Source organism: Sorex fumeus, unplaced genomic scaffold, assembly GCF_029834395.1.
Source record: "Sorex fumeus unplaced genomic scaffold, SorFum_2.1 ptg000014l, whole genome shotgun sequence".
NCBI classification, from domain to species: domain Eukaryota; kingdom Metazoa; phylum Chordata; class Mammalia; order Eulipotyphla; family Soricidae; genus Sorex; species Sorex fumeus.
In genome coordinates, this window is record NW_026606071.1 from 36,821,692 (window position 1) to 36,845,506 (window position 23,815).

Below are 23,815 nucleotides of genomic sequence, written 5' to 3' on the forward strand. Positions count from 1 at the left end.
CTAAGCCCCAGTTTATTCCTTTGTGTGAAGTATTAATTCCTGTCTGTCCTGTAGTAGTTTATTTATTTGGTTTTGGAGGGGTCACACCTAACTATGCAGAGGAATTACTTCTGGCTCTCTGCTTAGTGATCACCCCTGGCAGTGCTTGGGGAGGGGAAACTATGTGGGGTCAGGGATGAAACTGGGGTTGGCTGCATGCAAAAACCCCTCCCTGTACTATTTCTCCTGCCCCTGCATTGCAGTACTAGCTTAACTGAGTCTCTGCTGAAGGATGTTCGGGTTCACTCCAGGTTGGAGCTATTGCTAATAAAGGTGCTATAAAGCTTCACCTCCAGGATTTTACGGGAGTGTAAGTTTTCTTTTCTCCGGGAGGAACATCAGAGGAAAATTCTGCGGGCTGCTTCTGCCCTCAATGGCCCCGCATTCACCTGTTGAAGTCAAGCTGGGTGGTTTCCAGTTCGACGATGGTAAATAAAGCAGCTATAAAAATTCAGGTACAGATTTTTATGTGGACAGAAACCATCATGTGGTCGGGAAAAATGCCCAGGTGTGCAGTTGCTGGAGCTCATGGTGGTTGTGTGGGAGATTTTGTTTTGTTTTGTGTAGTGCAATGCCAGGGATCAAAATCAGGGGTTATTGGGGCTGGAGCAATAGCACAGCGGGTAGGGCATTTGCCTTGCACGCGGCCGACCCAGGTTCGATTCTCAGCATCCCATATGGTCCTCTGAGCACCTCCAGGGATAATTCCTGAGTGCAGAGCCAAAAGTAATCCCTGTGCATCGCCGGATGTGACCCCCCCCAAAAAATGGAAAAACAAAATCAGGGGTTATCATATGCCAAGGGTGTCTCCTCTTCTGATTGCTTCCTTTATCATGTTTGTTTTATTTGGGGACCGCATCTGGAGGTGCTTAGGGATTACTCCTAGCATTGTGCTCAGGAATCACTTCTGGTGGTACTTAGGAGATGAAACTCAGGTCAGCCATGTGCCAGGCAAAAACCCTCACCCCTGGACTAATCTCTCTGGCACTGCAAATATTTCTTGTGGTTTTTAGATGGTCTTTTCATTCTTAGCAAGTTTCTTCACAAAGATTTTACTGTTTGTTTGTTTGTTTGTTTGGGCTGTCCAGGGCTTAGTCACTCTTTGCTCTGTGCTAAGGGATCATTCCTGGCAGGCTTGGGAGACCATATGGGGTGCTGGGGATTTAACCCAAGTTGGTTGCGTACGAGGCAAGCGCCCAGCCCACTATACTATTGTCCTGGCTCTGAACTTTTGATTGAAGTCCAATTTATCTATTTTTCACTTTATAGATTATGCTTTCGATCTCAAATTTAACACGTATCGCCTAATCCTGCATCTTGAAGATTTGCCTATAGATTTTTTTTCTGGAAACTTTTATACTTTGTTATTTTCATATTCTGTGAGTCTCTGTAAAATTTTGGCTAATTTAATTTTTCGCCACATCCAGTCCTGCTCAGACTATTCCTGCCTCTCTGCTCAGGAGTGACCCCGGGCAATGCTTAGAGGAGCTGATGTGATATGGAGAATTTGTGGAGAATTTGAACCAGGGTCATGGTCGCTGCAAATACAAGCAAGTTAATGCCTTCCCTCCCGTACCGTATCTTTCCAATGACCTACAAAGTGGATTTGCACGTCTTCTCTGATAAGGTAAAGGCTTATCAGCCGAGAGAGAGAGAGAGAGAGAGAGAGAGAGAGAGAGAGAGAGAGAGAGAGAGAGAGAGCGCTCAACAAGCTGGACCACATGCTTCATATGTAAGAGCCCCAGATTCCGTTCCTTGCACCATTGGTTTCCAGGTACCCCCAGGAGTGAACTCTGAGAAGCCCCCACACATTGCCAGGTGTGGCAAAACTCTCTCTTCCCCAAACCAAACATGGGAAGGAAGTAGATGAGAGGGGTGGATGGGCTGTTGGTGAACGGAAGCAGACACTATGAGTCCGTATGTGTGTGTGTGTTGGGGGGGGGGGGGTTAGAACACTATACATGAAACTCTATTATTGGTAAAAAAAAAAAAAAGTATTGTGAATCAATTAAAACAGAGGCTGGAGAGACAGTCCTGTAGGTAAGACATGCAACTTACTGGGTCCGATCCCCGGCACCACAATGTGCCCAGAATCAAACCACGTATGGTCCCTTAAACCCAACCAGAATTTTGACTACCTTCCCATGGCCCCATCCTGGGGTCCAGAGTTTGGGCTCAACAATTTCGGCTTTTTTTTTTCTCCTGTGACTTACCTGGTGGTGCTCAAGGATTATTCCCAGCTGTTTGCTCAGGTGTCACTCCTGGTATTTTTGGGCGTTGGAGATCAAACATGAATCAACTACATCTAAGGCAAGCACCTCATCCGCTGTACTATCTCTGCAGCCCTTTAGCTCAATTTTTTTTTTCTTTTTGGGTCACAACCAGTGATGCACAGGGGTTACTCTTGGCTCATGCACTCAGGAGTTACTCCTGGCGGCCATATAGGATGCTGGGAATAGAACTCAGGTTGGCTGCGTGCAAGGCAAACGCCCTACTCACTGTACTATTGCTCCAGCCCCATAGCTCAACTTTTTGACTAACACTGAGATACATTCTGTCCCAAATCTGGACCTAAGAACCATCTCCTACTTTCTTTTTCTTTTCCTTCCTTATTCCTCTTCTTTCTTTCCTTCCTACATTCCTTCCTTCCTTCCTTCCTTCCTCTTTCTTTTTCTTTCCTTCTTTCTTTTTCCTTCCCTCCTCTTTCCCATCCTGGCAGTGCTTAGAGACTATATCAGTGCTGGGATTCGAACCAGGGTCGCAGCCACAGACACATGCTAACAAGCACCTAAACCTTTGTACTATCTCTTTAGTCCCCTCAGTTCCTATTTTCTTTGGATTCTGAGTTGGAAACCCATGAAAATTCAGGTTTGGGATCTTGGCAGAGAAAGAAAGCTATAGAATAGTGCCTTCTGTAGGGGAAAGGCCCCAAGGGAGGTAAGTGGGTGTATAAGGGAGCTGGTCAGAAGAAATAAGGAACAGGAAGGGTGTTGGTCCCTCATTTGGGGGAGAGGGGTGTGGGCCATGCACCACAATACTCAGGGACTTTTCGAAGTTCATTTTTTGTTTTGTTTTTTTTTGGGGGGGGGGTCATACCAAGCGATGCTCAGGGGTTACTCCTGGCTCTGCACTCAGGAATTACTCCTGGCGGTGCTCGGGGGACCATATGGGATGCCAGGGATTGAACCCGGGTCGAGTGCGTGCAAGGCAAATGCCTTACCATAGTACTATTGCTCCAGCCCCTTTTCGCAAGTTCTTTGCTCAGAAATGATCCCTGGTGGTGCTTGGGTGATTCTATGTGGTGCTGGGGATGGAACTGGGGTCAGTGCACACGAGGCAAGTGCCTTCACCCCTATACCCATAAGGCAAGATCCTTCATCCGAGTATCTCCAAGGTATTTGCCCCCAACCTCTGTCCAGAGGTTTCTGGCTCTAACTTTCAATGGGATCCAACCCATTAGGCTGGCTTGTTTAGCTCACAGAATATTTCCAATTTGGGGGGACTTTTGGGCCACACTCCGTGATGCTCAAGGGTTACTATTGGCTCTGCACTCAGAGATCACTGCTGCTGGTGCTTGGGGGACCAAATGGGATGCTCGGGATCGAACCCAGATCGGCCGTGTGCAAGGCAAATAAATGCCCTACCCGCTGCACTATTGCTCCAGTCCCAATTTTCCATTTTTTGAGCCTTGTATTCACAAAGTTTGGTTGCCTGCCATTCCCAGTCGCCTGGTACCCTTGACAAATCAGAAGACGGGGTTGGGAGATGGGGGAGCCAACTAATGGGAGCTCTGCGGGGCGCTGCCCTCTTCAGTCTATAGTTGTAGCACTGTAACACTGTCCTCCCGTTGTTCATTGATTTGCTCGAACGGGCACCAGTAACGTCTCCATCGTGAGACTTGTTACTGTTTTTGGCATATTGAATACGCCATGGGGAGCTTGTCAGGCTCTGCCGCGCGGGCGGGATACTTTCGGTAGCTTTCCGGGCTCTCTGAGAGGGACGGAGGGATGGAACCCGGGTCAGCTATGTGCAAGGCAAACGTCCTATCCACTGTGCTATCACTCCATCCCTCAGTCTATAGTGAGTGATTTATTTTTGGTTTGGGGGCCACACCTGGTGGTGCTCAGGTATAACTGTTGGCTCTGTACTCAAGGGATCACTCCTGGAGGGACTCAGAGAACCATATGGGATGCCAGGGATCGAACCCGAAACAGCCTCATGCACGGCAAGCACCTTACCCACTGTACTATCAGCCCTACATTCAATGATGCTCAGTCCCCAGTGGCATGCAGAGATATGGTGGTCCCCATCTTGGTGTGGTGTGCTAGGCCACCTCGGTGAGCGGGATGACACTCAGAGATCTCTCCTAAGGACAATGTCTCACAGAGACAATTTCCCAGAAGTCCTCCCCAGGGCTCAAGGCACAGGTATGTGTGTGACCTTCACATAGCCCCACTCTCCACCACTCCCTATTGTTCCCCACACTGAGCTTCAGTCTCACTGATGACCCAGCACTGTTTTCTGCTCTGTTTCTCTTACCCACCTGGCCTCCTTGGGCTCCTGTGTCTGTCTCTGCTTACCTAGTGAGAGTTCGTTTTACTTTAGAAAGGAGCTCAGAGAGAGGACCTAATTGGTGATAGAATTCCAGAGTAGAATTCCAGCACCTTCTCTTTGTTTGAGGAACGGGAGTGAATTTGGGCTGCACCCATGTTGGATAACATTGGTCGGTCCTTTCTCCACTGCCTGCAAGGTTTATTGAGTAATACCCATCACAGTGCTCCCGAGGCACTCCCGTTCATCTTTTTTTTTTTTAAATCGAATCACTGTGAGATTCAGTTATAAGCTTTCATGTTTGAGTTTCAACCATACAATGATCAAATACCCATCCCTCCACCAGTGCACATTCTCCACCACTAATGTCCCAGTATACTCCCCTTTCCCACCCTCCCCCTGCCACCATGGCAGACAATTTCCCCTATACTCTCTCTCTCCTTTTCCCATTCATCTTTAACTTCTCTTTTGTGTTCCACTTCCCCTATCTGTTAATTGCTCATTTCCCCTAATCAGAACCTGTGACTTGTAAAGTCAGATTCTTCAGAGATCTCTGGATTTTATATTTGTAAGTGAGATGTCGCTTTTCTCTTTCCTGTATGTCCTTTGCAGTTTCCACTAGAGCAATGTCCTTTTTGTATAGACACAGGAAGAAACTTGATGCTATGCTCTTGCTACTTGAGAGTTAATGGATTCCAAATAATATTTAGTCCTGGGCATCTGTCACATTTACTTGGCTTAAGCCTCAAGTTGCCCCTAGTTCCTAGCACCCCAAAAGGAGGGTCCCAACGAAGGGACTTGGATGGACCTAGGGTAAGCTATGCTACCCTGTCATGAAAAGGGAAAAGAAACAGGCCAATCATCATAAAACTTATAATAAATTAAGAGCATGGTCATGGACAAACTCTATCATGACCCAAAAATAAATAACTGGCTAAGGACACTGCTGGGGTTAGGAAGGATTAATCTGGCCTGAGGGCTGTAGTCTGGGATCTATAGTGAGATGTTCCCAGGAGAGCCACCCTTTAAGCTTAATATATCTCTTACTTGTCCATTGAAAATGACTAGAAAGATTATTAAGAAGTAAATTTAAGATGACTGTTTAAATAGATTTGGAACTAAGGAAAGGAGAAGGAGAAATATGCCCTAGATGAAATTCCGCCCTTGGATTTCCTAGATGATTTCTTCCTAGTTTCCCCAGAAGGAAAGACTTTCATATGTTGGCTGACCTACCTCACCTATGTATAATTTCTACTTCCAATCCTTATTGATTTTTTTCTCTATAACTAAGCCTGTGAGATGGGACTCAGAAGGAGATGGGAATATAGATAATGGGTGACTGGAATGAGGGGCAGAGAGTGAGGCTAGGATAGGACATAGATTGAAAAAAATGGCAACTAAACACCAACCAGCCCCTGTTTCATGTGGAGGTGGGGAGAAAGGGACGCTCTTTCATTGTAGGTGGGAATGCCGATTGGTCCAGCCTTTCTGGAAAACAATATGGGCATTCCTCAAAAAACTAGAAATTGAGCCTCCACATGACCCTGCAATACCACTTCTGGGAATATATCCCAGGGTTGCAAAAACGCACCATAGAAATGACATTTGCATTGTCATTGCAGTATTGCTTGCAATAGCCAGAATCTGGAAACAATCTGAGTGTCTGAGAACAGATGACTGGTTAAGAAACTTTGGTACAGCTACATAATGGAATACTATGCAGCTATTAGGAAAGAGGAAGTCATGAAATTTGCTTATAAGTGAATGGACATGGAGAGTATCATGCTAAGTGAAATGAGTCAGATAGAGAAACAGAAATAGAATGACTGCACTTGTTTGTGGAATATAAAATAACATAATATGAGACTAACACCCAAGGACAGTAGATACAAGGGCCAACAAGATTGCTACACAGGGGGCTAGAGCGATAGTACAGCGAGTAGGGCTTTTGCCTTGCATGCGACTGACCCAGGTTCGATTCCCAGCATCCCATATGGTCCCCCGAGCATTGCCAGGAGTAATTCCTGAGTTCAAAGCCAAGAGTAACCCCTGTGCATCACCAGGCATGACCCAAAAAGCCAAAAAAAATAAAAGGTTGCTACATAGTTGGAAGCCTGCCTCATGAGCTGGGGGAGAAGGCAGCTGGAATAGAGAAGGGATCACTAAGTCAATGATGGTTGGAGGAATCATTCGGGATGGGAGATGTGTGCTGAAAGTAGATAAAGGACCAAACGTAATAGCCGCTCAGTATCTGTATTGCAAACCATAACGCCCAAAAGTAGAGAGAGAATAAGAGGGAAATTGTCTTCCATAGAGGCGGGGGGGGGGGGGGGTAGGATGGGGTGGGGGAGGGGAGGGATACTGGGGACATTGGTGGTGGAAAATATACACTGGTGGAGGGATGGGTGTTAAATCATTGTATGACTGGAACTTAAACATGAAAGCTTTGTAACTGTATCTCACAGTGATTCAATTATTAAAAAAAAAAAAAAGACCAATGCCTTTGGGCAGAGTGATAGTATAATAGGTAGGGTGTTTACTTGGCACACGGCCGACCCAGGTTTGATCTTTGACATCCCATCTGGTTCCCTAAGCATCACCAGGAGTAACTCCTGAGTGCAGAGCCAGGAGTAACTCCAGAGCATCACTGAAGTCTGGCCCAAAAAGAAAGAAAGAAAAAAAAAAAAGACCAGCACCCCTGCCTCTGCCCCTCTTCTTAGGGTCACTCTTGGGATTCAAGGTCTGGCCTCCTGGCAGTGCCTAGGAGATCTTTTCCTCTGACTGCTCTAAGTGGCCATCAGGACTCCGTTCCCTTCCCCCAGGCCAACCAGTGGCCACAAGGACTCAAAATAGATGAGAGGGCCTGGCTGAAAGGCGGGAAGTGACTGGAATCAGGGCTTGCTTGGGGGACGTAGAGCATGAGGTGTCTGGAAGGAAGCCAGAGATGTGGGGCTCAGCCTAGCCCCAGAGGGGAACAAAAGTCCAGGCTGCGGCCAACCAGACTCTTCCGCCAGAGCAGGTCACATCTGCCCTAGGGAAGTTTCGCAACCCCAGCGTCATCCGAGGATGGGTGAGAGCATGTGGACTGGCACAGTCCAAGCGCAGCACCCAGAGGAGAGAGCGGGAGCCAGCGCATCCCTCCTGCTTGGCCCAACCTGCCGTCTGCATGCTGGGTGAGTAACCCCTGCAGGGGTACAGCCAGAGTCAGGGGGCAAAGGGAGCCGAGGGACCCACATCGTTCTGGACATCAGCTTGGGTTGGGCTCTTGTAGCCCGAAGTCCCAGTAGCCCCCAGTAGAGTCCCTGAGGAATTGGGGTTTCTGGGGCTTCCTTGGCTCTGGAAGGCACAGTGGCAGGCCTAGGGTGGGATCAACTGGCCCTCTCAGAATCCCTCCGCTCATCCTCTGTAGTGAAAAGGTCTCTATTAACCTCAAAGAAAAGTCTTCCAGAAGGTTTCACTACCCTTGTTGCTGCTTATGGAGCATTTGCTTTATTTTGGTTTGGGTTTGGGGGTCATATCCCAGCGACGCTCAGAGGTTATTCCTGGTTCTGCACTCAGGAATTACTCCTGGCAGTACTTGGGAATTCATATGGGATGCCAGGGATTGAACCCAGGTTGGCCTAACACAAGGCAAACAACCTACTCTCTGTAGTATTGTTGTTTCAGTCCCATGTTTTGATTGTTGTTGTTTTGAGGGAGCACTCCTGGTGGTACTCAGGGGACCAACTGGTGCCAGGGACTAAACCCTGGTGAGCTATGTGCAAAGCCAATGCCCTCCCCACTGTACTAACTCTTTGGCACAGGCTTCTGGAACATTTGGTCAAAAAGATGAAGGGATGGGCTGGAGCAATAGTACAGTGGGTAGGGCGCTTGCCTTCACACAGACAACCTGGTTTTGATCCCTAGCATCCCTTATGGTCTCCAGGAGTGATTCCTGAGTGCAGAATCAGGAGTAATCCCTGAGCATCATTGGGTGTGCCCCTTCCCAAAAAAAAAAAAAAACTACTCCACCTCAATCAGTTGACCTTTGTGCCATCTTTCTGCCAGGCAGGGAACAGAGATGTTTTTGTCTCTGGACTTCACAGAAAATGGGTCCCTCACCATACCTCCTGTGGCTCTTCACAGGTGACAGAGGCCCCCAGAGTCGGAGTAGGCCCAGTTATGGCTCCATCTCCAGCCCACCAAACCTGGGGTCCCAGCAAGCACATCCTGGAGGTGCCCCCCTGAGTGAGAAGGTCCCCATCCCAGACACGGAACCGGTAAGGATGCTGAGAACATCTGAGCAATGTTTCAGGAGACCCAGGGCAGAAAGGTCACACCAAACAGGTACCTTCCTGCTCGTAGCTGCGCCCCCCGCCCCCACACTACCCCACCCATGGCTCCTGTTGACCCGGAAGCACCTAGCACCCAGGCTCAGCATTGGTCTAAACAGGATGGCTGTTTCTTCTGCATCTCGGCTTTTCTATGGAGGGGAGAGTCCTGAGAGGCTGGAGTTTCAAGAACATGAAGGGAAAAGACAGGGGACAAGGATATAGAAGAGGTGACAGCTGTGGGCTGGCTTCTAGAAAGAGTCTCCGACTTTCAGAATCTTCCCTTAAGAATGGGGACTGGGGGCGGGGGGGGGTGGCTAGCCTCAGTAGATTCTGCAAGAGAAGGTGGGAGAGGTAGCTCGGTGGTCTGTGAAGGACTGGGGTGGGAGGACCTCCATCAGGGGGGCTTAACCCCAGGAAAGATTACCCACCCCCCGACCCCGGATTTTGGATTCTGAGGATCTGCTGAGTCAGGCTGCCCAAGTGGCCCCTGCAGAAGGGGTGTTCCCTGTGACTCAGCAAGTCCCGTCTCTCCCTGGGGGTGGCGGCTCTAGGGATGAGAAAGGCAGAGAAGCCTGTTAGGGCTCCACTGGGCTCGGACCCCCAAATCAGGCCCCTCTCCTGCCACTCTCCCCACAGGGCACCTTCAGCCTGCGGAAGCTCTGGGCCTTCACGGGGCCCGGCTTCCTCATGAGCATCGCCTTCCTGGACCCTGGCAACATTGAGTCGGACCTTCAGGCTGGCGCCGTGGCTGGATTCAAAGTGACCAAGGGGCCGGGGAGCTGGCTCCAAGGGCTGGAGCACAGGCTTTGCACATGGGAGGCCTGGGTCTAGTCCTCGGGACCCCCAAGATCCTCCCCAAGCACCCGCCAGGAGCAACCCCTGAGCACTGACCCAAGAGCAATCCCTGAGCACTGACCCAGGAGTAATCCCTGAGCACCACCCAGTGTGGTTCTCAAATCAATCAAACCAACAAAACAACGATGTCCAGGCCACCATGGGGAAGGGGAGTGACCAGGCTAAAAGAGTGGAGACACCCCCTCCCGCCCCCCCTCCCCCAATCTTGCCACTCCTCCCCAAGGTGGCCACCCGGGCTGGTCTTCCTGGGAGTAGGTTTCAAGTAGATGATCCAGGAAAGGGTCTCCCCAGGGGGCAGTCATGCCACAACGTGGGGGTGGGGGTACATCTTCTCTGCATCTCCTCCTTCCCCCCAAGGAGCGGGTGGTTATGGGAGATGCACCCCCCCCTCCCCTGCTGGCTAAGTCCTCTTCCTGCCTTTCCCAGCTGCTTTGGGTGCTGCTGTGGGCCACGGTGCTGGGGTTACTCTGCCAGAGACTGGCTGCTCGGCTGGGCGTGGTGACAGGCAAGGACCTGGGGGAGATCTGCCATCTCTACTACCCAAAGGTGAGCGTGGTGGGAGTGGAGGAGGCAAGGGGGGGGGGGGGGGACTTGCCAGCTGCTTGCAACATCCACGATCCAATGCATACATCAACCCAGACGTCCGTAGTCTAGCGCAGTGAGGCCCCAACTGCTAACACAGAACAGGAAGGATGTGAGACGCACGGCCACCCTACTCGCTGTACACAAGGGGAAACTGAAAACTGGAGAAGCCACTTGGCCAAGATGGAAATGGGCCAAGGGTCAGTTAGGCTGCTCATTGGTGGGGTGGCTGGCCTCACGGTCCAGCAGGCACACGGAAAGGACGCCGTGAGATGGTCCCAGGTAGGTAGTGGAGAGACAGTAGCACAGGTGTGGAGAAGGCCCGAGGAGCGTGGGAAGGGCGTGCTCTCTGGGGTAGCTCAGAAACTTCTGGAAACAGTCCACTCTGCAGACATGGCCATCGGAGCTTCTAGGTGTCCTGGTGTCCTGGTAGGTGCCACTGCCAGCAAGACTACAAGAAGGGGAGAGCTGGGAAGATTTTACTTTTTGTTTGGGGGCCGCACCGGCTGTGCTCAAGGCTGATTCCTGACTCTGCACTCAGGGATCATTCCTGGTGGTGCTTGGGGACTCATTTGAGGTGCCGGGGATTGAACCTGGGTTGACTGCATGCAAAGCAAGTGCCTATGGGCTGTACTATTGCTCTGGCCCCTACAGATTATTTATAGGAGGAGCCCTGGGTTTGATCCCCAGCCCTATATAGTCCCCTGAGCACTGCTAGGAGCACTCCCTAAGCACTCCCTGTTGTGTCCCAGAAAAAAAGAGTGAGAAGGAAGGGGGGGGGGCAGAGAGAGAGAGAGGGAGAGAGAGTGGGAGAGGGAGAGGGAGAGAGGGAAAGAGCGGGAGAGGGAGAGAGAGAGTGGAGAAAGGAAGGAGAGGTAGGGAGGAGGAAGGAAGGAAGGAAGAAATAGAGGAAGGGAGGAAGAAAGGAAGGAAGGAAGGAAGGAAGGAAGGAAGGAAGGAAGGAAGGAAAGCAGGCAGGCAGGCAGGCATGGGTAAAGGGGAAAATAATGTTTCCCTGCCCTTCCAATTTCCCCTTAGTGTTTTCTGCAAAACATACTATTTTGCCGCTGTCGTTCTTGGGTTTCCAGCCCTGCAGCCTAGAGCCCCGTTATGGGGAGGGCCACTGGGGCAGACTCAGCAAACTCACGCTTCAGCCCTGGCTGAAGGCTAAACCCTGCCCCTAGGTGCCGCGCATCTTGCTCTGGCTGACCATCGAGCTGGCCATCATGGGCTCGGACATGCAGGAGGTCATTGGCACGGCCATCGCGCTCAATCTGCTGTCTGCTGGACGGTGCGGCTCAGGGGCCCCAGCACTTCCACCCAAGACCGGAAACGGTGGCTTCTCCTTCCCCAGGCCTTGCCCTCTCGGCAGCCCTCTCGGTTTCACCCTGCAGCCTCACCACGCAGAGCTGTTGCCCAACTGCCCGATGGGGCAACAGAATGCAGGAACGTAAAATGGCTTGTAGAAAGTCACACTGGTGGCTGGAGCAATAGCACAGCGAGTAGGGCCTTTTGCCTTGCACACGGCTGACCCACCTTCGATTCCCAGCATCCCATATGGTCCCCTGAGCATCACCAGGAGTAATTCCTGAGTGCATGAGCCAGGAGTAACCCCTGTGCACCGCTGGGTGTGACCCAAAAGCCAAAAAAAAAAAAAAGTCACACTGGATACAGGACAGTGGCCCTGAGCTTACGAATGCCATGGTCACTGGCTTGCCTGGTCCCTCCCTGCACCCCCTATCTCCCAGCTCCCCTCTTCCAGAGCTTTCCAGAGCTGCCCAGGGCCACGAGGATCTGCTCCCTCCAGACAGAATCCTAGTCCCCGGGGGCCCAGGGTGGATTGACCCAGGCTCTCTGCTTTCAGGATCCCACTGTGGGGCGGGGTGCTCATCACCGTGGTGGACACCCTCTTCTTCCTCTTCCTCGATAACTATGGTGCGTGTGCCTACACCTCTGAGCAGGTGGGGGGTGGCTGGGGGCGTCTCTGTTGATTCCTGCGAGGATATGGCTCTGCGCTCTGCTCTCTGCTGGCTTTTTTTTGGGGGGGGGGTCACACCCTGTGATGCACACCCTGCGATGCACAGGAGTTACTCCTAGCTCATGCACTCAGGAATTACTCCTGGCAGTACTCAGGGGACCATACGGGATGCTGGGAATCGAACCCTGGTTCAATTCCCAGCATGCAAGTCAAACGCCCTACCCCTACCTGCTGTGCTATCGCTCCAGCCCCTCTACTGGCTTCTGAGCAAGCCGGACTGCTGCTTCTTCTGTAACTCGGGGGGCAGTTATAACACAGAGATCGATCGTGGGGCTCTAGGGAGGCCCCCTGGGGCCATCTGTACATTGCTCAGGGGATGAGCCATTGATGGGCGCAAGCTCGGGGTCAGTGTGGGAAGTTCCCTGCTCCCACCTTTGCTCTTTCACTAGGGCTGCGGAAGCTGGAAGCCTTTTTCGGATTCCTTATTACCATTATGGCCTTGACCTTCGGCTACGAAGTAAGGAGCGGGAGCAGCATTCGCCTGCTATCCAGGCCAGCTCTGGAGGGGCGGGGCCAGCGCCTTGGCCACGCCCCCAGCGCAGAGGAGGGCGGGGTGGAATCCGGGAAAGGCCAGCAGGACCAGGGCGGGCCTGACCCGGCCGGCTCTCCCGTTATCTCCCCAAATCAGTATGTGGTGGCTCGACCATCTCAAGCTGCAGTGCTTCGGGGCCTCTTCCTGCCCTCGTGCCCGGGATGTGGGCAGTCGGAGCTGCTGCAGGCTGTGGGCATCATTGGAGCCATCATCATGCCCCATAATATCTACCTGCACTCGGCCCTGGTCAAGGTGAGCGGAGCGGAGAGACAGCGACAGAGACAGAGACAGAGAGACACACAGAGAGAGACACAGAGAGACAGAGACCTGCCAGCTCTATGGAGCCCTACCTCCAAGACTACAGACCCATCCCCTTGGTTCCACTTTCAAGAATTTAGGTGGGATGTGTGAGGACCCTCAGCCCTCAATCAATACATAATAATAACAGGCCAGTGATAAAACAGGGGGCAGGGCACTTGCCTTGCATTCGGCTGAATGGGGTTTGACCCCCAGCATCCCATATAGTGCCCTGAGCACCATCAGGAGTGATCCCAGAGTGCAGAGCCAGGAGTCAGCCATGTGCACAGTTAGGTGTGACCCCCAAACCAACAAAATCTCTATCTAATAACAGGCTCTACTGTATGTGTGGAGTGAGGGACGAGTGGATAGCAGAGGTAAACTGTAAGACAGACAAGTAGGGCAGAACCACAATACATTGGGCTGGGTGCTTGCCTTGCATGTGTCTGACGGGGCTCAGTTCCCAGCATCCTATATGATTTCCTGAACCTTGCCAGGAGTGGCCTCTGAGTGCAGAGCCAGGAGTAAGCCCTGAGCACCACCAGGTGTGACTTCCCTTCCACTCTTCCCCCCCCCCCCCACAAAAAAAAAGGAAAGAAAGAAAGAAAGAAAGAAAAGATAGACAAGAGTTCGGGAGATAGTCAAAGGGTTGGAGCACATATGTTGCTTGCAGGACACCCAGGTTTGGTCTTCTGAGTACCACTGGGGGCAAACCACAGGTGAGCCCAAGAGAATATTAAAAAAAAAAAAAAAAGACCAGCAGGTTCCTTGTCTTCCAAGCTTGCACTCGAGATGCTAGCCAGACTTTGAGCAAGATACATGCACAAATTATGACACATGAGCGGCTCTGAGAGGAAAAAGAGAGCACTGACATAGAGAGCTGAGGAGACGTGGCTTCGAAGACGGAGCTCTGAAAGGCCTTTTTAAGGGGTGATCTTTAAGATGGATCAAAGCAAGATCAGGGGTTGGAGCAGGGAGGGTACTTGCCTTGCATGCAGTGGACCTGGGTTCGATCCCCAGCATCTGTATGGTTCCCTGAGCATCACCAGGAGTGATTCCTGAGTTCAGAGTCTGGAAGAACCCCTGAGCATCACCAGATGTGCTCAAGCACCCCCCCCCAAAAAAAACCATGCAAGATCAGATAAAATTTTCCTTTATTTTGCTTTTGGGGCTGCAGCCCTTGGGACTCACAGGTCACTCCTGGCGTGCTTGGGGACCATACAGTGTGAAGGGTTGAACCAAGATCTACCTGCAGAACATGTGCTCAGTCCCTGTAGTTCTCTCCGACTCCCTGGGGACCTGGTATTCTAAACAAGGGAGCAGTAAGCACAAAGGCCCTGTGGCAGAACTCAAGTGAGCAAGTCTGAGGGCATGTGAGTCAGGGGTAACATAGAGAGGGCAGGAGTCAGGTCACTCTGGGCCTCCAGGATCACCTCTGTTACCTGGTCAGTGAGGAATGGGTCTCTGTGACAAGAGAAGAGACAGAAGAAGGGGATTGGCTGACCAGGCCAGTAGGGACGCTGAAGAGATCTGAGGTTTGCAGGGACATTGAAAAGTGTGAGGGGCCAGAGGGACAGTACAGTGGGTCGGGCACTTGCCTAGTACACACCCGACCTGGATTCGACCCCTGGCATCCCATATGGTCCCTTGAGGACCACCAGGAGTAACCAGGAGTAATTTTTTTTTTTTTGGCGTCACACCTGGCGATGCTCAGGGGTTACTCCTGGCTCTGCACTCAGGAATCATTCCTGGCGGTACTCGGGGGACCATATGGGATGCTGGGAATTGAACCCCGGTTGGCCGTGTGAAAGGCAAACGCCCTACCTGCTGTACTACCGCTCCAGCTCCCAGGAGTAATTCTTGAGGGCATAACCAGGAGTAACCCCTGAGCACTGTTGGTGTGACCCAAAAAACCAAAATAAAGAAAAAAAAAAGGTGTGAGGGGCCAGGAAGAGGGCTCTAAGGGCTGGAGCACAGATGGGAGGGCCAGTCCAGTCTCTGGCGACACAGGGTCCCCAGGACCACAGAGAACAGACAGAGCACTGTCAGATGTGGCTCAAGCACCTGGGTTTCCCCCCTCCCCTTTGATCTCCTCAGTCTCGCGAGATTGACCGGACCCGCCGGACGAACATCCGAGAGGCGAACATGTACTTCCTGATTGAGGCCTCCATCGCCCTGTGTGTCTCCTTCTTCATCAACCTCTTTGTTGTGGCCGTCTTCGGTCAGGCCTTCTACCAGCAAACCAACCAGGCCGCGGTGAGGAGCGCCCCCTCCCCCTGCCTCCCCCTTCTCCTGTGCCCTGCAGACTTGGCTGGGGTCTCCAGGCATTGCAGCTCCACCCCAGAGTGCCCTAGGGGAGGGGATTTCCGGACAAGGAGCCCCTTCCCTTGCCCTACAGCTCTCCATCCCACACCTGGGCTGGACAGCACCAACGGGGAGGGGGGAGCCTCGCCTCGCAGGACACACGTGCCAACCACGCTTTGTGGGGAAAACAGAGCTGGGCCCAGCAGAGCATTCTGGGAAGGAGGTGGCCCCCTGAGCTTGAGTACGGCAAGACGTGGGCTGTCATCTTCTGAATCCTCCATGTGGGTTACACACCATCACCCAGACAGCGGGTATGACTGAGCCCTCATTCTGTACCAGCCAGGGTCTCAGTCCCAAGGATCACCCGCACTCACTCCCAAATCCTGACCCTCCTGCAGTGAGCAGACAGGAAAACAAGTCAGACAAGGAGGGGAAAGACTGAGAACAACTTGGGGCTGGAGCGATAGCACAGTAGGGACAGCATTTGCCTTGCACCCGGCCGACCCAGGTTCAATCCCCTGCGTCCCATATGGTCCCCCAAGCACCGCCAGGAGTAATTCCTGAGTGCATGAGCCAGGAGTAACCCCTGTGCATCGCCGGGTGTGACCAAAAAATAAAACTGAAGAGTGAGAACAACAGTGTGGAGAAAAGAATGATGATGGGGGAAAAAGGATGATGAGGGCCAGAGAGATAGTCCGGGGGGGGGGGGGGGGAAGGTGGTTGCCTTGAACACAATCCACCCTAGCTCCATCCCATATGGTTCCCCCGGCCCAGACAGGAGTAATTCCCGAATGCAGAGCCAGGAATAACCACTGAGCATCACAGGGTATGCCCCACCCTGCCAGAAAGAAAGAAAGAAAGGGGGTGATGAGACATAATTGGGGGTGCCATAATGGAGGGGGATTTCCATCAGCCTCCTGGAAAGCAAAGGAGCCCCTAGTTCCACCTGATTCTCTGGGACTCAGGATCTGTTCCCGTTTCTGCATGAATCCTGACAAGATTCCAATAACTGCTTGTATTAAACAGTGTTGCGCTCGGCCCTGGCTGTATGCTGAGAACTGGGCAGGGTGTGCAGGGGAGAAGGGTTGGCCAGGCCTGTGGACCTAGGCGCTGCCCCACACCCCTGCCTCGCCATGTGCCCCGGTCAGCCGTGGCACTTGCTGACCTCCCTCTCTGCTCCCTGGAACAAGAAGAGAGACCTAAATAGAGTCCATGGCTTCCACACTGAGCTTGCAGCAAGACCCTGGAAGTGTCCTTTCCCGGGAAAAGGGGCCTGTGGCCAGTTATCACACTGTGATGTCAGCACCTCAAATCCAAGAGACGCTCCAAGCTGGTTCCTCAGGCAACTTGCACCGCCAACTTTAAAAGTTGGCAAATTGGGGATAGACAGAGCAATAGTACGGAGGGTAGGGCACTGGCCCTGCATGTGGGCACACTCCCGCCCCTATGTGGTTCCCCAAGCACTGCCAGGAATAATTCCTCAGTGCAGAGCTAGGAGCAACCCCTTGAGCATCACCAGATGTGGCCCAAAGACTAAAAAAAAAAAAAAAAAAAAGTTGACAGCAAATCAAAGCCACATGAAAGGAAAAAAATTGTTTTGTTAGTCCAACAAAATAAAAAAGTCTGGCCGGATTCCGGCCACCAGCTTTCTATCTGCCCCCGGCCAAGGCCTGGCGGGCGGTCTTTGCAAGACTGAGCGTGTGCTCCTCCTTCCTCTTGCCCCGGTACCCGCAGTTCAACGTCTGTGCCAACAGCAGCCTCCGTGACTACGCCAAGATCTTCCCTGAGAACAACCTGACCGTGGCGGTGGATATTTACCAAGGAGTAAGGGGTTGCACAGCTGGGGGCCGCGGCCCGCCCACGCCCATGGGGCGGGGCCTGGGAGTGGGCGTGGAGACTGGGCGGGGTCAGATCTGCCTGACCACGCCCCTCCCCGCAGGGCGTCATGCTGGGCTGCGTTTTCGGCCCTGCAGCTCTTTACATCTGGGCGGTGGGTCTCTTGGCGGCCGGGCAGAGCTCCACCATGACTGGCACCTACGCGGGACAGTTCGTGATGGAGGTGGGACTTGAAGGCAGCGGAGGGTCGCAGGCCATAAGCGTTGTCCCCACCCCAACCCCCCGGGGGCGTCTCGCTGCCCAAGGATGCGCCCCACTTTACAGATGAGAAAACCGAGGCTGACCGGTTAGGGCATTTCCCCGAGACTGCAGACAGACTTAGGATTCATAGGAGCCTTTTCCCCAGAATTAGACTCTGTCAAGCCACGGTGGACGGGGCACTCTCCCTGCGTCAACCTACACGACTAGGCACAGATATGCCACCTCCCCCCACCCATGCCCCACTTCAGAGAAGGGAACACCGAGGGGCATGGGATGGGACGACAAATGGGTCCCTCAGACCCGCCTTCAGCCAGGGGTTCGCAGGGGTTCCTGAGGCTGCGATGGTCGCGTTTTGCCCGCCTGCTACTCACTCGCTCCTGCGCCATCCTGCCCACCGTGCTGGTGGCCGTGTTCAGGGACCTCCGAGACCTGTCCGGTCTCAACGACCTCCTCAACGTGCTGCAGAGCCTGCTGGTGAGCGTCCACCTCCCCCCACCCGCCAGCTATCCAGGACTACTGCAGCCCCACAGAAAGTTCCCCGTGGGGGTCAGGAGGAACTATATATAGTACAAGCAGGGGAGGGTGCCTGCCTCGCACGTGGCTGACCTGGGGGGGGGGGGTGTCCAGCCCCTGCCTCCCATGGGGTCCCTTGAAATCCCCAATTCCTGACTATAGCGGGCGTGACACCCGAACAGAACAAAAGCACCAGGCTCTCCTCATCCCTTGCAGCCTGCCTGGGGTAGAACCACACTGTTCTCCCATTTTGTAGATGGGAAAGCTGAGGTCTGCACTGGGAAGCCAAGCTGAGATTCAGACTCACCATTGGGGCTGGAGACCCCTCTCTCCCTTGCCTCGGAAGGCTGAGAAACCGGGGTTCAGTTATGATTAGGGGTACACAGGCAGAGGCCTCCTCCCGGCTGTGTTCAGAGGTTGGGGGTCCCTGAGCGCCCCCCTCTCCTTCCCCGACTGTCCCCAGCTTCCCTTTGCGGTGCTGCCCATCCTGACTTTCACCAGCATGCCCACCCTCATGCAGGAGTTTGCCAGCGGCCTGTGAGTACACCCCCCCCCCCCCCCCAAGCACAGGGCTTGTCTCGTCAGGTCCTTTATTCAGGGACGCTCAGAGAAGCGAAGGGAACTTACCCAGAGTCACACAGCTGTGCGGGGTGGAGTGGGGTGGGGGGACCGTTTTTTTGTTTTTTATTTTTTTTTAGAGCCTGGGCCCCAGAGGCAGAAATGGGTCAAGCCCTTAAAGCCCAGGGAAGCTGGCTTTGTGAACCCCTATTTCCCAGCCCAGAGCCAGGCTGGCTGTGACAGCTGGAGAAGGAGGGACCACCTGGCTCTCTGGGCTGGGACAGACAGCCAGTCCTGTCCCCACCTGCCTCCCCCAGGCTGAGCAAAGCCGTCACCTTCGCCATCATGGTCCTCATCTGCGCCGTCAACCTCTACTTTGTGGCCACCTTTGTGCAAAGCATCCCTCACCCTGCTTACCTGGGCCTCGTGGCAGTGCTAGCGGCCGCCTACCTGGGCCTCACCGCCTACCTGGTACGAGGGGCGTGGCTTTGGGAGGAGGGAGACCCGAACTGCACGCCCCCCTCCCCCACTCCATCCCCACTCATGGCCGCGCTCTCTGCTAGGTCTGGACCTGTTGCATCGCCCACGGAGCATCCAGGCTGGCACACAGCTCCCACCAGCACTTCCTGTACGGGCTTCCCGAGGAGAAGCCAGAGAAGGGGGAGCCGGCTGGCTGAGCTCGCCTGACTGGGGCGCACAGGGGGCTGGACAGGGGGAGTCCTCGTGGAGGCAGCAATGTGGAGCCTTTGAGAGGCAAACCCAGCTGGGTTCCTTAGGGACCTGTTTCCTAGCTCGGACTCACAACAGACACCACCTCCCCTCCTCCATCCCAGATGTCAATGACCTCATCTGTAAAATGGGGACAAGCCCAACCCTGCAATGGCAGGGGGAGCACTTTACTACAGAATGTGATACTGGGAACAAAAATAATTACTCGGAAAGTATTAATAAGGAACTGCCCCTTTGGGGCTGGGACACAGGCTCCAAATTGAGAGTTTATTTGGGGTATTTTTTGGAGGGGGGAGGAGGAGGAGGAGGCATGCCTGGCGGTGCTCAGTGGCAGTCTGGGGGGGTCTCCCGAATGGTACCTGGGCCTCTGGCATGCAGAGGCTGTGCTCTGCTCGGCGCCAGCGAAGCGCTCCAGCCCCAAACGGACGCTTTCCAGTCTGATGCCCGCTACAGACACGTCTGTTCTCTCCTCTCTCCAAACAGAACAGGGGAGGGGGGCGGGGGGCTGGGTGACTTGGCCAAACTGCACGAAATTGCCGAACCGTCAAGAAGAGCACCCCCTAATCCCACCCCCGCCCCCCTCCAGGCTCTCGCCTACTCGCCTCCTTACTCCCCACGGGTGACTTCAGGCCGTGCAACGGATGCGCGCTTCGATCCGCTCCCGGGGCCCGGTCCCAGGGAGCCCCAGAGTCCGTGCCTCGGAGGCCTAATTCATTTGTCATCTCCCCAGGGGACCGGGCGGCCGAGACTCCCACGCCGCTAGTTAACGTTCCCGGGGCGCGGACTCCCGGGTTCCCTCCAGGGGCGGGGACAGCCGGAGCGCGGCGCCCCCACTCCGCTGCCCCTCCCGGGCGGGCGGGCATGCGTGCGTGTGTGCGTGTCTGTCTGTGTGTTTGTGTGTGTGTGCGCGCGCGCGTTCGGCGAGGGACTGTGGGCGGGGGAACCCCTTCTGACGCCGGGAGCCGCCCCTGCACCCCTTCGCCCGGCGCGGAAGCTGCACTTTAGAGACACTCCCTGGGCTGTTTCTAGGCTCCCCCGCCCCCCCAAGTCCCTCCTCCAGCCTCTGGCTAGTTTCTCGGACCCGGCCCCGGGCCCGCTGCGGCGTAGGACTGGCCGCTGGGCCTGGCCCCTGGGTTTGACGCTGGGGTTGGCGCGGGGCCTTAGACGCGCAGCCCGGTTTTCCCGGGGATCCAGCGGGGGCCGGCGGCCGGGCGCGCGGCGCGCTCGGGTCGGGGCGCTTGTTTATGAGAAGAATTTCCTCTTTCTTAAAAGGGCAACGGGAGTGGGGCCCTCTGGAGGGAGAGGGGAGGGGACGGGGCCAGCCGCCTGGCCAAGCGCGCCAACCGTGGGAGAGGGTGCCGGGAGGACCCTGGACACTGGGACCCACGCAGCAGCGCGTGGGGGCGCGGGTGGGAGGGAGAAAGGCTTCTTGGAGGTGCCCGCAGCTGTGCCCACTCCCCACTCCCCGCCTTACGCGGGGCACGTGTGCTAGACTTGGAGGAGGAAAGGCAAAGTCCCGAATTGAAAAGAAGTCGGTTATTTTTGGGCGGGAGCCAGGGACAAATAGAGGAGGTGAGGTTGGGGGTAGGGGGGGTGGGGTGGGGAGGTGGTGGAGCAGCCAAAGACAGGGGACAGGGCTTGGACTCCGAAAGCTGGGGGAAATGAGCAAGCCCGGGAAGGAGCGGGGGGGGGGGGGCGGGGGGGTTTCCCCTAGGTGCAAAAGGTTGGGCTGACCTGCGAGTGACGGGTCCCGGGAGCAGGATGGGGATCCCAGCAGAAGGGGCAAAATCCGCCAAGGGGCTTAGAACCCAAGGCCAGGGCAAAGGTCAGGCCAAGGTCAGCCCCCCCCCCCCCCGCCGCGGCTGGGGTGTCTCGACCCTCCCTGGAACCTCTCCAAGCGCCGGCCCTCCCAGGCAGCCCCCAGCTCCAAGGGGGCCCGTCTGCCCCAGGCAGCGCCCCGCCTGGCCCCGGCCCCTGCCCCATCCGCAGGCACCTGTCGAGGGCGCCCCCTAGCGCCGTGGCTGGGTTCTGCCAGCCCCGTTTGCGCGCGGCGAGGAAGACCCTCCACCTGCTCTGCTGAGCTGGCCTCCCCTGCGTCATCGCCCCCCCCCCCCCGTCCCGACTCTCGGGAGGAAAGCCCCCAACCCCTTTGCACTTTGGGCATCTCCGGCGGTGCTCGGGGCTTGCTCCTGGCTTTGCGCTCAGGAATTACTCCCGGCAGTGCTCTGCGGGATGCTGAAGCCGGAGTTGGCGGCGTGCGAGGCCAGCGCCCTGGGCCTACGGTACTATCGCTCCGGTACTTGGTCCCTCCTGGGGTGCAGACCCATGAGACGGTTCAAAAACGGTGGAGAGGTGGGCCCCCCTCTTCCCTCCGCTATATCCCCCTTACTCCCACGAGGAGACCCACAAACACTTCCGGCCGCCTCCCGGACCCCCTGCACGGTCTCCAGACCTCGGGCGCCTCTCGGAGTGGGGGAGGAAAGCACCGGCGGGAAAAGGCCTGCTAGGGGCCCCGGGATGCGCTGGGCGAGTGCGCAGCCCTGGGCCCTAGGGGCCGGCCTTTAGACAGGGGAGTGGGGCGGGGCGGGGGGGGATGAGGAGGCCGCTCCACCCTGCCCCACCCGGGGGCTCGCTGGGCACTTAGCCGCACGCTTCCTTTGCGGGAGGGGGGTTCAGCCCAATTTGCGCACCCGGAGATTAAGCGACGGCCCCGCCCCGGCCGGCCCCCAGGGTAGTCCCGCGGCTGCACTTGGTGACCTCAAGTCTGCGGATCTTGAAAATGGGACGAGAAGGGAGGTTTCCACTTCTCCGAGGAGTCCGGGCCTTTAGGGAGCGCTGCAGGAGAGGGTCCCCGATTGCACTTGGCCACGCTGGGCAAATGATGAGGAGCGAAGGCCCGGGGTGGTGGCGGGGCGCGCGCGCCCTGGGCGCACGGCGGGGTGTGGCCGGGGGCGGGGAGGGGGCGTCCAGCTTGGGGCTGGGGGTGGACAGCCGTTCTCTAGACCGCCTCCACCTCCGCCCCGGCTACACTCCTACCGCCTCTCCCGGGCGCTGGGCCTTTCCCCGGGGCGGCTCCCCGTCCCCCCCTCCGCCCCGTCCTGGAGGACGTGCGGGGCGCCTGCACCCGGCGGCTGGACGGGACAGGACGCGCCCGGCCGCCCCGCCCCGCCCCGCCCGCCGCCGGGGCCCGCGGGGGAAGGAAGTGCCGGGGCGTGTTGGTCTGGGCTCGCGTTATTATTTTTTAAACCGTGGACACAGAATTCTGACAACGAATTCTAAGCAACGTCATAGACGGCGTCGGGGTGAAGGCCCTGGGCAGAACGCAGGGTGCCCACCCACGCGCGCTCCCCGCCGGCCAGACCCGGGTGGGAGGTGCACTGAAGACCCCCTCCCCACCTCCCCCCGCGGGCCGTGGAGTCCTCGCCGCCGGGCACTGCGTGCGCCCAAGGCTGAGCGCCCAGAGTTTTTGGGCGCGGCCAGACACCGCCCCCACCCCCCCACCCCCACCGACCCACAGCAGTGGGCGGCCCTGGGAGTAGAGAGAAGAAAGTCTGAGAAGGCTTCTTGGAGGCGGAGACATTTCCTTGAGGTTTGTAGGATTTTGGTCCCAACAAAAAGCCAGTGCAGCCCAAGGCAGAGAGAGGGAGGAGGCCCTGGGGAGGAGCGGGTGGGTGTGTCGGTGGGTGTGTTTTGCAGGTGGCTCTGTGTGTGTGTGTATATGTAGGTGTGTGTAGCCTTAGTGGTTCTGTGGGGGGGGGTGTGTTCCAGGTGGCTGTGTGTGGAAGGTGTGTGTATTCCAGGTGGCTGTGTGTAGGGGTGTGTGTATCCCAGGTGCCTGTGTGTAGGGGTGTGTGTCCCGAGTGGCTGTGTGTAGGTGTGTCCAGGTGGTTCTGTGTGTGTAGGTGTGTGTGTGTCCCAGGTAGCTGTGTGTGTATACATCGGGTAGCTGTGTGTATAGGAGTGGCTGTGTGTTCCGAGTGGCTGTGTGTGTAGGTAGGGTTGTATGTGTCCCAAGTGGCTGTGTTTGTAGGTCCAGGTGCTTCTGTGTGTGTAGGGTTGTGTGTGTCTCAAGTGGCTGTGTGTGTGTACACAGGGTTGTGTGTATAGGTGTGTGTGTGTCCTGAGTGGCTGTGTGTATGAGTGTGTGTCCCAGGTGACTGTATGTAGGGTTGTGAGTGCCGAGTGGCTGTATGTGTAGGGTTGAGTGTGTCCTGAGTGGCTGTGTGTAGGTGTGTGTCTGTTTGTCCTGGGTGGCTGGCTATGTGTGTATGTAGGGTTGTGTGTGTAGGTGTGTGTGTGTCCCAAGTGGCTATGTGTGTATACATAGGGTTGTGTGTATAGGTGTATGTGTGTGTCCTGAGTGGCTGTGCGTGTAGGTGTATGCGTATGCGTCTGTGTGTCCTGGGT

General features: G+C 55.4%; 1 protein-coding gene across 1 annotated transcript; it reads left to right on the top strand.

Annotated features, from left to right (window-relative positions):
* Positions 1 to 7,696: 7,696 nt before the first annotated feature.
* On the top strand, positions 7,697 to 19,376 carry SLC11A1 (solute carrier family 11 member 1). The gene is made up of 15 exons (XM_056111621.1): positions 7,697 to 7,763; positions 8,716 to 8,849; positions 9,540 to 9,662; positions 10,185 to 10,304; positions 11,525 to 11,631; positions 12,205 to 12,275; positions 12,768 to 12,835; positions 13,007 to 13,162; positions 15,305 to 15,463; positions 17,246 to 17,335; positions 17,451 to 17,570; positions 17,933 to 18,082; positions 18,585 to 18,658; positions 18,997 to 19,150; positions 19,243 to 19,376. Exons 1-15 carry the CDS (start codon positions 7,757 to 7,759, stop codon positions 19,354 to 19,356), a joined length of 1,647 nt encoding a protein of 548 aa, XP_055967596.1. The 5' UTR covers positions 7,697 to 7,756; the 3' UTR covers positions 19,357 to 19,376.
* The last annotated feature ends 4,439 nt before the right edge of the window (positions 19,377 to 23,815 follow it).

Excerpts from the sequence above, each read along its gene's own strand:
- SLC11A1 (XM_056111621.1), top strand. Across the intron at positions 9,663-10,184 it reads GCGCCGTGGCTGGATTCAAA|CTGCTTTGGGTGCTGCTGTG; the intron begins GTGACCAAGGGG and ends TGCCTTTCCCAG. Across the intron at positions 12,836-13,006 it reads CCTTGACCTTCGGCTACGAA|TATGTGGTGGCTCGACCATC; the intron begins GTAAGGAGCGGG and ends TCCCCAAATCAG.